The sequence below is a fragment of the Poecilia mexicana genome, unplaced genomic scaffold, assembly GCF_051168715.1.
Source record: "Poecilia mexicana isolate PSO_F unplaced genomic scaffold, ASM5116871v1 scaffold_6, whole genome shotgun sequence".
Taxonomy (NCBI): domain Eukaryota; kingdom Metazoa; phylum Chordata; class Actinopteri; order Cyprinodontiformes; family Poeciliidae; genus Poecilia; species Poecilia mexicana.
Genome location: NW_028263375.1, coordinates 12731231 through 12747055, shown reverse-complemented (window position 1 = coordinate 12747055; position 15825 = coordinate 12731231). Strand labels below are relative to the sequence as shown.

Here is a 15825-nt window from a genome sequence, read left to right as displayed (position 1 = left end):
TGATATTTTTTCTTGCATAGCTTGTACAAGTTTTTGCTTCGTCTTTGTCAAATAATGACAGCATGGAGTCCACAGGATGCTTCTGTACGCTTGCAGCTGGATATACATAATATCAAATGTGTCAAAGACCAGTTCTTTTTTTGTCATTTCCTGCTAAGTAAAACCAGAGCTGGAAAAGTGCTTGCTATTATCTAGACTGTCATTTTTTTATATGTTTATTTTAACCCTGCTTAATCACATGACTCCATTGTTGCCTCTGCAGGTCACTTGTGAAACTCTTTGCATTCTTAAAATGTCTCTGCTGTGTTTATATAAGTAGTAGCTACCAAATGAGTGGCCTCTCACCAAAGAGCACCTAAGACAGCAGTGCCCTAATATACATGACCTATAAAAGGTTCAAATCTTAATATGAGTATTCGCATGCCTTATAAATACAAATGGAAACTTCACAATTATGTTTTTTTTATTTTTATTTTATGCAAACAAGACATAAATTACATTCAAGGCAACAACAGAAATCATACAAAACCTTTGAAACTTCAGACTCAACATTGAACTAAAAGTGTGCGAAGAAGTTTTAGTGCCATGTTTCTGTGCAAAAGATCTGCACGACTCTTTGTTGCCAACAGCTTGAGAAAGAGACGCTAAGATGATCCCAAAATAGATTAGTTTTACACTAATTGCCATATGTGTAAGTGCCATTATTTACAGATATATGTATGTAACATTTATTTAGTTTGGATTCTTGGCATAAAGTGGGCTCAGTGTGTTGTGATCAACCTTTAGTTCAAAGGATTGTAAAGAACAAAGAAAATAGCTTGCTTTTGGAAATACGCTCTACGACCAGGAGGGGCTGCCGGGTGTTGGCAGGGGGACCTTTTCTGAAAGCGTGCATGCCACTGAGATGCCTTGTGATTTCAAGGTACAAAACCATTCTGAAATGTACATGTAAAACGGGCTGGCCTGAAAACTTATTCCTTAGCAAGATAAGAACCAGGAACCAGACCAGACTGACCATTTCTTTGCACTGTCCACCAGCCATCTTCTCCCTCATCTATCACAACCACAACATCCCCAACAGATATTGAGAGTTCATCTTCCCCCTAAAAGAAGAACAGCAACAGTCAAGTTCACAAATTGTCCCTAAAAGGCAAGAAAAACGGAAACTCTACATAAATAATAACCAGTGCCAATGACCAGACCTGTGCTACATAGTCGTATATAGCCTTGTACTCCTTCCTGCTCTGGTTGAAATTCTGGGATCCAGGAATGGAAGCATAAACACCCTCCGATGTTCCTGCTGAAGACAAACAATTGGTTATTATTAGGCTGAAGGTTGCAATAAACAACTCAAAACATGGACCATGGAAATAAATGTCTTGATCTAATTATGTCATTTTCTATCCGGTTTAATAAATGTTTTGAAGATAATCTTCAGTATCATTATTCTAAACCCTCAGTAGATGAGCAGTGCTGTTTTAAATATTCCTCTGTCCAAATAACAAATGTTAGAAGACATGACAGCGTTTTCTCTTTTTTTCCTTTTGCCTCTGTTAAACAGAGCACACCTGTTTTTGTCCTCAATATAGTAACTCATTTTAATATCTGCTGTGTTAACACAAAGACGTTGACTGTCTTATCTCTAGAGTTTTGTTTCTCTTTTGACTGAAACAGGTTTGGGGTTAGAGCATTGGCAAACTTTTTTTTTGTGCTACGGCCACAAACATCTATGTATTTCATTAGGATTTAAAATGATTCACCCACACAAAGTACTGCAAAATTGTATGTGTTTTTACATTATGAAAATCTGAAAGGTTCTGCATATTTACCCCTCCTTACTTTGATGCATTTAAATAAAATCCAATGCAAACAGTTGGCTTAAATAGTAAATAGAGCCTGTCTGCTTGTAACCTATTCTCCAGCTGTCCTGTGTTGGTCTCTGAGGTTTTCTAGAGAATAGTAGTGAACAAGTGTTCACTGACGTATCATGAAGACTATGAAAAACCACAGAAAGGTCGATAAGGAAGTTGTGGAGAACAGAGTTAATTATAAAACAATACCTCAAGCTTTGAACATGTTATGGTGTTGCAGCTTATCATATGAGTCTGGTTTAACTGTGACCAGAGGTTCACCTTTCCTAGACATATAGTCAATGCTACAGCACAATGGTTCATGTGCTTGAATGGCCCAGTCAAAGCCCAGACCTAAATGCAACTGAAAATCTGAGGTGAAACTTAAGACTTGATGTTCAAAGACATTTAAGAGTGGGCAAAAAGTTCAACACCTATAAATTTGGTAGATTTGAACATATAGACTAAAGGGGGCTGCAACTGCAGCAAAAGTATTGACTCGAGGGCGGGCTTATTCATATGCATGCTGTACTTTTCAGATTTTTGTTTGTAAAATCTGGAAACCCATCTATCGTTTATTTCCACTTCACAATTCTGCACCACTTCATGAAGATCTGATGCAAAGATGTCAATGGAACTGATGCCTGTGGTTGTCAAGTGACAAAATGTAGAAACGATTTAAAGGTTATTGCAAAACCTGTATTTCTGTGGAGATGCTTTTTATAGAAGAGAAGCTAGAAGTTAGTTCACTGGTTGAGAAAAAGTTTGTAAACTAAATTTAAGCAGGGTATGGCTTTTGTTCATCTTGCTTTGTCTGGAAGAATCATTATGAGAACTTGTAGGATGAGTTGAATAGCATTGGTTCAGTACCAGGAGGTTCTGACACTCCTTCATTGATGGTCAGCTTGGAGCCAAATGTACAGCTTCCTGGCAGCAGATTTGAAATCCTAAAGATTATAAAAAGCTGTTAGAGAAGTCCACTAGAACATGACTGAGAGAGAGAGTGCAAGAGAGATGAGAATTATTTTTATTGGTTGTCATAATCCAACCTTTTCTTGACTCCCTCTACAAATCCAGCACTGCCGTTTGCCTGCACAGAAGCATTATTCTCGTAGTAGTTTTGATATCCAATCGGAGCTGTGGGCAAAAAAAGAGGCATTAAAATCGATTCAGTAAGCTCCACCTAGCCCTTATGTACTGCCTATTCAGCTGAAAGATTATATTGAAATGATTTCTCAGAATAGAACATATTCAAATCAGGAGAAGAAGCCTGCAGGCATTACATACCTGGAGGTGTCGGGTTGCACTTTCTCATCTCCACAAAGTTGTTGTTGTCTGTGATGATGTCACAGTTTTCAAGCGAATTCCGTACATTCTCATAACACTGAAACAAAAAGTTCGTCAGGAAGGAAATGTAAATATGTGGCGCCGTGTCGCTGACAGCTCAGTAGGTGTGAAATCAGCTTACCTCGTCGTCTTTGACACACTGCATCGACAGCTGGTTACAGTGCACCCACAAAGCATTCCTTACGACACTGATGCGATCTTCTTCTTGCTGCTGAAACATCTGGAAGACATTGGTTTTTGGGTTTACATAAATGTGTTTAGCCTCTAGTTGCAACTCCATGTTTTAAACCTCATATTCGTTGGCATTAAAGAACATGTTCAAGTCTACGCATGACTTGAACATGTTGACTAGTATGACTTTTCAGTGTGTGACTTTTCACGAGTATGACTCTCTTTCTGATTTGCTGCTTTGTTTTTGTTCCCTTCTGCGCCGGAACATGCTGTGCTTTGACAGTGTTCACCTGTAACTGAACTTATCGGGATGCTCACAGCTGCTGTAGCGCTCCAGCCGTGTTGATGCTATCAGTCACATTCAGGAAGAGTCGGGGCACGGAAATGTATTTTCAGAATAATGACTTACTATGTGGTGTGCAAAGGGGAGGTGTTACATATCCTGACTGAAATAAAACAGACGTGCCACCAACGCAGCTCTGGCGCCGCGTTGGTGGCACGAATGAAAAAGCATATTCTAAGTAACAACTGGAAAGGAACAACAGCGTCTTACCTCACAGATCTCAACATGCGTCGACTCCCACTCTTGTCGAACCCGGTCAAGCTGCTCAATGTTTGACTTGTACTGGCTCTCTAAAGGCAATCCACACCAGTTTTACGTGTGAGATATGAAAGTACCACTTTTGACAACCTCGTGTTTACATTCTGCGTATTGTACTTTTTGTGGATTAATAGGAAAAAGGAAGTAAGCATGACCGATATTCAGAAAAGAAAAAAAAAATCATGTTCCTGGTAAACCACATTGGATTATAACGTAAAACATGAATTTACAAGTTTTTTTCTCCTTAAATTATCGAGCGTCTTTCTCCTTACCGGCTTCAGCTGCAGCTTCTCTGCACTGTTTGGATTTGTTGTTCATCTAAAACAAAAATGACAGAGGAAAAAAAAAAAATAGTGCATTTCATTTTTTTTCTGTTTTTTCATCTTGCTGTGCAAAAGGATAGCGTCACCCTCGTTTCTTCATACTTTGAGTCAGACTGTTATTTAATCTTTTAATATTGAGCTGGTCGTGAGGTTTTTTTTCTTCGTACATTGATAGTTCATTTTCATTGCAGTACCTGATCATCTTAGAGGAAAATACTTTCATGTAATGTAAATTATGTAAATTATATATATATATATACATATATATATATATATATATATATATATATATATATATATATATATATATATATATATATATATATATATATATATATGCACAGCCTTAAACTAATACTTTGTTGACACATCTTTATTATCTGACAATAAAATTTAAGGAACTGGGGACATTTCTGGTTGTGTTTTGTATGTGATAACAAACCAATCATAAAATGTTTTTTATGATGCAAGTCGGGCTTTTGTCAAGGTGGATGGAGTTATGAACAGTTCTAATATTAGAAAAGCTTTGGCAAGACATCTTTGGGTCCCTCTGCTAGGAAGCCAGAGCCTCACAATCTGATACATCTGACAAAAACTTTACAGTGGAGTACATTGAGTAAATATTAGTGAGATTTTGATAGACTCAAAAAAGAAGACTTTAATGCTGAGATGAAATCAAAGGGAGGCTCAACAAAGTATTTGTTTGAGATTGTACACAAACTTGACATTTGCATCATTTTTATTTTGTATTTTATTTCAACATACTTTTAAGTTGAATTGTATAGGATACATATCACATGAGGTGTAAATAGTTTTGGTCTCTTTTGTTGCTGCTGAAATTTTTCAGGGTCGTATGAAAAATTTTAACAAGTAACTGCAAGATATCCATCTAGTTTTTAAGTGGTGCTGGAAATTCTTGTATGCCTGTTTAACATGTACTGGTAACACTTTATTTGAAGGGGGTTGAATAAGACTGACATGACACTGTCATAAACATGACATAACACCTGTAATGAACATGAATAAGCCTTCATGAATATTTATGACTGTTGTCATAAAGCGTCATTCGGTAAATTATGACACTTTTAATACAAAGTTGACATTATTCAAAATGTCTTTATGACAACTTGACATTAACCAAGAAATCATTACTAATATAAATTTGTTATAAAAGTATTACTGATTGCACTTTAAAAATTAGGTAACTTTATGTTATTAAAGGTAAAGTTTAAACAGTATATATATATATATATATATATATATATATATATATATATATATATATATATATATATATATATATATATATATATATATATATACCTGTTTGAGCTTCCTACAGCAAAAGGCTCTTTAAACAAATCATAAAAACTAATAGAAATCTGTTTCAAACAGAATTGTCGGCCGACTGAAATGTATGCATACTGTGCAGCATGCACACTCAAGATTGGGTTGGGACTCTCAGCATGGATTATTTCCACGTCAAGGAATTGCCTCCTGGACGTGGAGGCAATTCGCAAATTGCTCTTTGGAGGTGTTCAGCAAGCGGCGCTTAATTTAATGCTGAAATTCCCCTCATGGTCACAGTCATTAAAGAAGGCATTGTTTATTCAGTGTGGGCAGGTGGAAAAATAAACCCAGCATCTCCACAGAGCTCGTCAGCATAGAGGAAGCACAAAGTGCTTCAAAGTTTCCTGGTTGACTGCTTTGCTGACTTTGGACATAAACCAACACCAGCTGATGACATGAGTCCCGAAACCATTCCTCTTTACTGTCCGTGAATCTTCTCAGTCATCTGAGTCATGTCTACAACAGGTAGCTGTTCAGTTTTTCCTGAATATGTTTCTATCCAGGAGATCCTTCCCTTCCCTTTCCATCTTTGTCCATCTTTGAAAAACCAAAATTCAGCCGAGGGGGAGGGATTTGATTTCAGCTTTCAAGCATCTACAACCTGGTTTTGAAGCTCATTCCAAAGAAATGACATAAGCAATCCCATCATCATAAAAAAAATGACCAAGCACAAATTCCACCTCTAACAAAAGACCGAAACAAGCTAGGTGAGGGACGAGAAGGTCAATGATTTGATGGGTCTCAAAAGCAAGAGCTCACAGCTCCAAGTTGATCAACTGTGAGCTTCCAGAATAGACACGGACTCCTGGATAGATGCTAAAACATCTTCAGGACAAACTGAGCAAAAGCTTGGTTGTCTTTGGTTTGAGCCTTTTCGTAATATTCTTATCCAGTCTTCCTTCAGGTTCTGGCATAAAACACAAAAATGTGCCTTTATTTGAAAAGAGGACTTTGGACAATGTAGTGGAAAATTTTAAGATCACTATAAGTATTAACTAAATCAGTGCATAACAGTAAATGATTCTTGTGTGACACACGGGCTTCTGAGAAAGTCTTCCTAAGCAGTTTTTCTGGCCTTGGTATTACAGTGAAGTTATTAAATTGTTTCTTCTATGTATCCTCGTGACATGTTTGACTGCCCTGGTGAAAGAAGATACATGTGCTTGCTATCTGTTCTGTAACCAAGTAGTTTGTCAACTATGTGAATGGAATGAAACCCTTCTTACAAAGCTGTAAGCTTTATTTTGCTCAGGGATCTTTCTCCTGACTGTGATCAGTGAGCAGAGACTTCGAACGCTGTAGAGCCTTCGAATAAATACTGATTCTTCCTCTGGTTCTTTGGGTTTTGAAACAGTTTTCTCTCACTCTTTGTTAAAGAAAAAAATCCACAACAACCACTTGTTTTAGGAGTGGCCTAACAGAAGGAATGTGACAGCTGTAGCCTTAGTCCTGAATGCATTTCAGTGTGGTGGCTCTTGAAGCACCGACTCCAGCTCCAGTCCCTGCCTTGGAAATCTCTTCCAAACCCTAAAACGAATTTAGATACACAGTTCTCTGAAAGCTACAGTCAATACAGAAGTCTAACCCACAGAGATATGCCAGAGCAAACAAAGCAAACAAACTGAAGGCTGATATTGTAAGGGAACCTGAACTTCTTTAAAACTTCAGCACCACCACGTGCTCATCACTTTCATGCCTCGTAATAAAACATGCAAAATGAGGAACAACCAAGCAACAAGTGCATTTACTGGAGAATGTATAGGCATACTATTAGGGGTATTAGGTGACTTTTCTGTATAGAAGATCACTTTTTATTGCTTCCATATGTAACTTGTTTTATAGAGGTATGGGGCAACGCATACCTCTCCAGTAAAAGCAACAAGTGCATTTACTGGAGAATGTATAGGCATACTATTAGGGGTATTAGGTGACTTTTCTGTATAGAAGATCACTTTTTATTGCTTCCATATGTAACTTGTTTTATAGAGGTATGGGGCAACGCATATAAAACCAGCACTAAACCTCTGTCAGTGATAGAAAAGAAAGCTGTGAGAATTTTGCATAACGTGAATGAAAAAATAACAACACTCTAATAAATTGTTTATTCAGTCAAATATCTTGAAACTGGTTAATTAAGGGACCTGGTTATAAATATATATATATATTTTTTATTAAATTATTTTATAAAAATAATTATTTTTATTATTTTATATTATTAAATTTTATTTATTTTAATTAAATTTTATTTTATATATATATATATATATATATATATATATATGAGAGAGAGAGAGAGAGAGAGAGTTTATTCTAGTAGTTCATTTTTGGTTTAAGCTCAAGTGACAGAAGTTAACAGAAGGAAGTGTGATTTCAAAAGAACAGCAGTGTGTACTGCTTTAAAGTAAATGTGCATTTCAGTGCACGGTGTAAAGCTGTGGAACACTCAAAATGCTTTAAAAGTTCTCATGTACCTCTGAGTTAATAATGACGAAAATGCTGTTGCTGTAAGCTGATGTAATACATGTGGCCACGAAATGTATTTTTTAATAATTGAGAAAGGGACAGGTTTACATGTTTACATAAGACTTTTCTTCTTCCTTCCTCCTACTCATGCAGAGTAAGAAATGTAAGAGTATGCATTTTGTGACTTAATGATGTGTTAAATCGAGTGAATAAACTGACTGGTTAATTGCATTGATGTTCAAATTGTCAACGGAGGATGGAGTTATTTCGAGAGTTACATGTCACTTACCTTCTCAATCTGTTTGGGAGTGGCCGTGGGCGCGTTGCCCAGCCTTTCAGCCGTTTGCTCTGCCTCATCCGCCTCCTTGCAACGCTGCTCATAGGATTTTTTAGACTGTAAGAGTAGGAAACAGAGACAATGTGAAACCAATGACAGCCATACGTTGTGCGGGGGTTTGTCGGTGGGTGGCTTTGACAGGAAAGAAAGATCATAGGGGGCTTGGCAATGAAAAAAAAAAGGTGTTGAACCGAGGAAAATAATAAAAAGACAAAGGAAAACACTTGCCACTTCCTTCCTAGCTGCAAACCATTTCGCCGTTTATATCTCCATTGCACCGCAAAGATATTTACAAACTACTTTGTCTTTAAATTAAAAGAAATGAGGTATTCTGATCAGAAATAACATTTCAATGAAATGAGCTCTTTTCCTTGCATGTAAAAGCAGAAGCTACATGAGCTACATGAGCTAAAACTGATAAACTGTTGCATGTGCGACAGACACTGTGGTTCTCAAAAACACAAATCACAAATTTTTGATATCTATTGCCATGAAAACATGAATTGACCTTACATCTATGGTTTTCTTGTAGAGAGAGACCTTTGTTTTCTGGACCTTCTCCATGATGACCTCAAACTAGTTGGAAAGGACATTAATTCATGTTAGTGAGAAGGAACTCCATTATACTTCCTTATTATGTATTCACCAGAAATATGAACCTTTTTTCTCTGCTCTTTCTGTCGCTCTCTGAACTCCTCCATTCTCTTCACCTCTTCCTTCAGGAACCCAGAGAGCTGAATGTGCAAGTTTCCAATGTTTTCAATTTCTGAAAGAAACCAAAGCATGCAGTGAAAATAGAGAACCTTCGGAGAAAGACGTTATTTAAGAAAAAAGCAAGCTGATTTTTGAGGGGGTTTGGAGTGTTGTATGCTTACGTGTTTTCATTTCATCAAATGATGCTCTCAGAGTGCTGTGAGAGTAAATTGAAAACTGTTATGACATGCCAGACATTATAGACATTATTGTGTAACACATGATAATCAGTATTGTTGGCAAAAATAAATAAAAAAATCCCCCACCCAGATCACCTACCAAATCTCCGTCGAACCCCCCGCCTTTCGAGCTATTGAGACCAACTCTTTGCCATATTTTTCCTCGGCCGATGCTCTGCGTACATAACACATTTATCAGCGTCTCAGTTTAGAAACTCAGACATGAATTACCTCAAAAAAGACAGCTCACCTCATTTTCAGGAGGTCCTCCACGTCCTTACACGTACGCCGACCCTCATTAAGTCTCTGAATAAGAGTTTCATAGCCAGCGTTGCTGATGAACTCATTCCCCTTCATGAAAGAAGCAGAAGATTCGTTGCTACAGCTCAGTTCATTTGAATGAATATGTTTTTCCCCTCATCTATGCGTTTTAACTGCAGCTCACTTAGGGTGAAAGGCAAATTGTCAGTTGGAGGATTCTGAATGGAAACAGCTACGGTGGAATCAGTGTCAAACTTTCACATGCACCCTAACGTGATGAGATTTTACATATGCAAACTAGGAATAGAATGAAAATATAAGGAAACATAGACAAATGGAAAAGTTTGGCTGATGGTCTTGTCTGATCATTGAGCTCTTTGTGCTTCTATTTGGCGAATAAGGGAGTCAATACTAATCAGGAACCTAAAAACGCAGATCTAATGAACCTGGATGATAACATCAAAGTAGCAAAACCCCAAACTGATGTTATACGCAGGAAGATACAGTAACACTGCAAAACACAATTGTGCTTCTTGCGATAGGTGGTTTTATCATGAAAACAGAGCCACTGACAAAAGTAACACATTAAAATTTGTTTCAAGCATATTAACAGAAAACGTATGAGTAGATATAAAGAAAAGACTAATCTGAAGTCAGCTTACAAAAAAAGTCAAATTTTGAAAAGAATATGGTTATAAAAAAACAAAAGACAAAAAAGTTAAAATGTGCTACTTTCAAATTTCCAGTAAAACAGTTGCAACAAGGGCTTTTTCTTCTTTTTTTTTTCCTGTGACACTTCCTTCAGCTTTCAACTACACATAAATAAAATGCAAAAGAGGAATCAGTATCATTAAACTGAACTCACCCAGAAGGAATCTTTAAATTGTAGGGCCATCTTTGGCAGTGCTTTAAATTAATGCCAGCTGAAGATCGCTGCTTTTGCTATCAGTCACAAACCCTCCAGGGGAGAAGCAGGCTGTAGTCCGATGCGAGTCAAATGCATCATGCCACACTCAGGAAACAAACTTGCAGCAGCTCTCACTCACTTAGTCATATCATTTAAATAAGGAAGAGCTAAAGCGGGTCAACATCCGCCGCAACCGAGATGACACGTGTGATGGCAGCAACTTCTCCTTGAACATGAAAGACAATAAGTTTTCTAAACTTCTCATAAATGCTCATAAATAGCAGAGGAAATGCTATTTTTTTTCTGAATTTTTGTTAAAAAAATGTTTATCTGAGGTTTAAAACAGAACCAAGTCTTCCTGTTCCTCCAGAGTATACACAATAAGGCTTGCACAACAACAGAAATGTCTTACTAAGTTTTGCAGTCTAGTAGAATACGTTGCAATTTGTTCTAATGGTGACATAATACGGATGCCAGCATAGGATTTTTTTCAGTGGCTCTATAAAACCATGTGGATGACATTTACCGGTGCATATCAGGTTTTACTTACAATATCATGCAAATGTTCATTTTCATTTCAGTAGTTTGATTCAAAACGTTCTTTATTAAACACAGTGATACCCGTAAGGCTTAAAGCATACTTTTGAATTAATTTTGATAATCGCTGATTCCACCCGATATTAGCGCAAAATTCAGGCCAACACAATATGACCTAAACAATAATGGGGAAGGCTGCTATCTTGAGTTGTCCAGCAGTCACTGACAACTTCCACAAGAAGCTTAAGCCGCAAAAGGTCATTGCTAATGAAGATGATCATGTGTCCAGCCATAATAATGGGACGTTGAGTGAAAGGAAAATTTGTTCTTAAGCAATTGTGTTCAAGACATTTGTCACAACTGTGGGATTCCTTGTGTTAGGTCATGGCTGAAGGGAGGAGCTTATAATCCAAGCTGCTTGAGGTCCAGTTTGACATTTCCACAAAGTGATGACTTTGCAAGCTTGATCATCTGCTGGTGTTGGTTCACTCTATTTTCCAAGTTTAATGTCATCTAGCACTTTATTCTCCTTGTTGCTGGCAATCTATATATGGAGATGCTAATTTCATTGTGCAGCACGACTTGGCACCTGTCCTCATTAGCAAAAATACCAAATGATCATGGTATCACTGTGATTGACTGGTAAGCTCTCCTAATGTGAAAGCTGACAGAGAATCTACATTAATCCATCTCTTCTGAGATATGCTGCATTGAATGAATGTTTCATGCAAAAGGAGCCCTGAGCAAGTAGCCTACTGAGTTTCTATAGTGTACATAATTTTTCAGAAGCTGCCATTTTTATATGAAATATTATTTTTTGCTGATTTTATGTAATATTAGACATTTCTTATTAAACAAAATTTTGTGGTTTCATTAGCTGTGAGTAATAAGCATTACAATTGAAACCAGTAAAAAAATATATATGACTTTTTCCTGAACTGTAAACTTCTAAATTTGAAGGAAATTACAACCAAAAAAATGGCCTCTGCTAAGATTTCTGGCGTTTAGCAAATGGAAATAGTTTTGATAAATGTAACTAATCTAAGACAAAAGAATGTTGGTCTGACATAACTAAAAAAATGTTTCTGTATTTTTATGTGGTGTACTTCAATATCTGGTTTCAACTACCTGTTTCATTTTAATTACCAAACTAAAACTTTTTGTTCATGTACCAATAACTGGAAATGTATTAGTATGACAGTTCCCATTTCACAATTTAAAGCAAGAAAGGAAAAGAATTAAAAAAACGGAGAGAAGCCAACAATGCAGTTATAAATAATGGTTATAATTCATCATGTGACAACTGGAGGTGTCTGCCATAGTCTGTAACTTCACTGTTGATGAATATTTCTTGGTTTTGCAAAACTTCTGTCACTGAAAGCTGCCCATCTCCATCCTGGTCCATTTCTTTGATGAGATGAAGAGCCTGTTGATGACAATAAAGTAAAATTATCATGGCCTTAGAGTACAGAATAGGACCAACCCCCGCCACCGCCCTCATATGCTGACACATGCTCAATTTAGCTTGCTGCAGCTTTGCAACTTTAGAATTGTTACATCTTAGATTAAAGGGACATGACAAAGAGCAAATACACAGAATGCTCATGTTCCACTGGGTTGTTTCCTCACAATCATTGTTGCCTAGACGTTTTTGCTTTTGTTAAACTTCTCTGTATTTAAGGCCTAATATAAAGTTCAACCTCAACAAAGAGAAATGATAACCTGATAAGTGTAAGGGACACTAATGTTTTTCTTCCAGCTAATTTTGAAAGAGGCGCTGAAGCTTACTTCCTCTCTTGCTGAACCGTAGCTATTAGGCGCAACCCAGCGCAGCTGTTCATCTCGATCCAGTTTGCCGTTCTGATCTTGGTCGTACAGATCTTTAAATCGTACTGATTCTTCAATCTCCCACTGTGTCGGGGACTCTCCTGATTTACAAAATGAAGAACAAACGTTTAAAACAACAAGCTGATTGCAGAGAGTTAATTGGGAGAAAAAAAAAAAAAAAAAAAAGATAGCGTCGCCATACCTTCGTTGTGCACGTTTCCAATAAATTCCGTCAGGGTGATAAATCCGTCTTTATCTGCATCATATTCATTCAGTACATCTTCAACGGCAAAGTCCTGACAGAAAAACAAAAAACAAAACAAAAAGTCAATTTCAGTTGGTGCAAACCACACCGAACAAAGACATGCATTATCATATCAGATTTTGCAGGAATGAGAACTAAACTCAACTCACTGCCATGTAATCCACCTCAAATGCGTGAGTGAAGGCAAGAAACTCAGTCGCGTTGAGGCCAGGTGTGCCATCCATGTCGGCAAAATAAAAGCGCCTCTTTTCCTTTAAGACAAGCTAACAGTGATATGAGAATATGTTACAGCATCAGTTAAAGAAGGATGCGGAGTAATCAGTGAGAGTTTACTTTGCTTTAAAAAAAAAAAAAGGGCTCATACCCCTTGAACCTTCTCACATTTCATCATGTTACAAAAACAAACCGTGTATTTTACTGGGTTGTTATATGATAGATCAACACAAAGTAGCACATAGTTATAAAGTTAAAGTTTTTCTTTTTTTTTTTTTTTCCACAAATTGTGAGGTGCTTTTGAAGTCAGCCCTTTTGACTCTGCTACCCCAAGAAAACAAAAATCAAATGTAAGCAATTAGCCAAGACATCCATGGTAACCGTAAGGGCTGCAGAGAATCACAGGTTAGGTGGAGAATCTGTTGAAAGGGGAACTATTACTGCTCAGGATGCATACTTCATCCTGAACACACCACACCCACCTTCAAACAGGGTGGAGGCAGCAATATGGTGCATTGATGTTTTCTTCACAAAGGGCAACAGAGCACACAAGAATCGATGTGAGTCAAATAAAGCTGTACAATATATTGAATCGTAAATTAATGTCGTAATAGCGTGTACTGCTTTGACAAAATTCATGTGCCATTATATTTCAATTATATATATATATATAAAATACTCTGCATAAAGATAATATCTTTGGCCAGTTGGACTTAATTGTTTAGGTCAAATCATATTAATTTATTAAAATGTCACAGACCCAAACACAACTGAGAATCTGTGACAAATTTACAAATTGATGCTGACAGACTTCCCCCACCAAATCAGACTGAGTGGGAGCTATCTCTTAAAGAACAATGGCCCAAAGAATTGATCATCAGTTGCGCAAACCTGGTAGAGATATACCCACAAAAAAACTGGCAGGTGTAACTGGAGCAAATGTGGTTCAACATACTATTGACTCAGCAGGGTTTACCACAAAGGCTGCCCCCATTTCTCAGATTTTTATATGTACCAACTTTTCTCCAGGTGTCATTTACCTACAACATAACAACTGTGCTTCAATGTGTGTTGGTTTATAACACAAAATTCCAATAAAACGCAGTGAAAAGATTTCATGAATACTTTTCGGAAGACACTGTATAACACAAGCCTACTTGTCTAAGAGACTCTTGCTCTGGGTCCTCCAGTACAGTGTCATCATCAAAAGGGATGAGTTCCTCATGAGCAAGAGAGCTGTACTCCTCCCAGGTAACAACCCCGTCGATGTTAGTATCAAACTGAGTGAACCGCTCTCCTGCATCTTCTATAGCGTATTGTTTGTAGACATGCTGAATCCACAGGGTGATCTCCTCTAAGAATAAGACACACAGCGTGACCAGATTAAAATGCATTTCAGTTTGTCTACTTTTGCCTTTTAGACCTTACTTAAAGTTACCTCCACTTAGTAGCTTGTCCCCGTTTGTGTCAATCTTCTCTACGACTACCATCATCTTCTTCCTCTGCTCTGTTGGGCTGAGTTCTTTTATTTCCCTGGTGCTCTAAAAAAAAAAAAAAAAAGACAAAGATAAGTGGAATGAAACATTAGCAAGGGATTAACAAATAAAACATGACCGAAATATAAAATAACCTCCTCTCCTAGCAGAGCAGCCATGTCATGGTCAGGGTTGTGCTGTTCCCCGATGTAATGATCTTCATGGATATGGTCAGGTGAGCCTAACTGTCCAACACTAAATTGAAGGATCAGCAGAAAGAGGAATAACGTGTGTTCCATCTGTTAAGAAATAGATTGAAAAGTAAGTTAAGAGTAAATGTAAACATGACAAACAGAAATATCCGATGCAACTCTGCTATCTGGTGGTCTGCAGGTGGAAGTTCAAACAAAAACCTTGCCAAATCCAAACATAACTCATGCGCTTAGTATACGAGATTAGTGAAGAAGATCAAATAAGCCTAGCAAAAAAGATTTTTTTTTTGTCTGGCGGTCGATTTGCTAATAATAGCGAAAACTGCGCAAATGAAAGAAACTTTAGAAGAAGAGAAAAAGCAAAGACAACGTTAATACAAATACTCTCAGTTAAAACAAGACGCCAATACCTTAACTGCGATTAAGCTAATTTATACAGTTGTTACAAGTTAAAAACGTTAATACCGTGAAAAGTACAAGTGTTTACCTTAGCAATGTTCAAAGTCGCGGAGTACGGGATGTCCGGTAAAGAACTTCAAATTAAAAGAGGCAGGGAAATAATTGTTTATTTTCTAATTTGATAAATCGGTTGAAAATTCTTTAGAAGTAAAACTGCAAATTTCATCGAGAATAAACGTGTATTTATTTTTTTTTAAATTCGGTTTTTTTCTGCGTCAGCAAGTATAGGTTATGCTGTTATGATTTTCATTTTTGATGTTTATGTTTAGTTTTATTTCACGACTCCCAACTGAGA

General features: G+C 37.1%; 2 protein-coding genes across 5 annotated transcripts; both read right to left on the bottom strand.

Moving 5' to 3' along the window:
- Positions 1 to 452: 452 nt before the first annotated feature.
- On the bottom strand, positions 453 to 12203 carry pstpip1a (proline-serine-threonine phosphatase interacting protein 1a). Of its 2 annotated transcripts, none has more exons than XM_015004423.2 (15): positions 10501 to 12203; positions 9625 to 9725; positions 9475 to 9549; positions 9318 to 9352; positions 9102 to 9208; positions 8956 to 9018; positions 8395 to 8499; positions 4242 to 4287; positions 3922 to 4001; positions 3319 to 3417; positions 3138 to 3234; positions 2900 to 2987; positions 2721 to 2797; positions 1203 to 1300; positions 453 to 1103 (listed from the first exon to the last, which is right to left on the bottom strand). In XM_015004423.2, exons 1-15 carry the CDS (start codon positions 10528 to 10530, stop codon positions 972 to 974), a joined length of 1233 nt encoding a protein of 410 aa, XP_014859909.2. In that variant the 5' UTR covers positions 10531 to 12203; the 3' UTR covers positions 453 to 971. The 2 variants fall into 2 exon arrangements, with proteins under 2 accessions (XP_014859909.2, XP_014859910.2); XM_015004424.2 differs by having other exon boundaries at positions 1203 to 1297.
- A 140-nt stretch (positions 12204 to 12343) lies between these two features.
- On the bottom strand, positions 12344 to 15626 carry rcn2 (reticulocalbin 2). 3 transcript variants are annotated; one of them, XM_088006265.1, is made up of 8 exons: positions 15559 to 15626; positions 15015 to 15158; positions 14823 to 14925; positions 14542 to 14738; positions 13321 to 13434; positions 13109 to 13202; positions 12868 to 13007; positions 12344 to 12505 (listed from the first exon to the last, which is right to left on the bottom strand). In XM_088006265.1, exons 2-8 carry the CDS (start codon positions 15156 to 15158, stop codon positions 12362 to 12364), a joined length of 936 nt encoding a protein of 311 aa, XP_087862391.1. In that variant the 5' UTR covers positions 15559 to 15626; the 3' UTR covers positions 12344 to 12361. The 3 variants fall into 3 exon arrangements, with proteins under 3 accessions (XP_087862391.1, XP_014859911.2, XP_014859912.2); XM_015004425.2 differs by lacking the exon at positions 15559 to 15626 and adding an exon at positions 15537 to 15556; XM_015004426.2 differs by lacking the exon at positions 15559 to 15626 and adding an exon at positions 15482 to 15548.
- Positions 15627 to 15825: the final 199 nt, after the last annotated feature.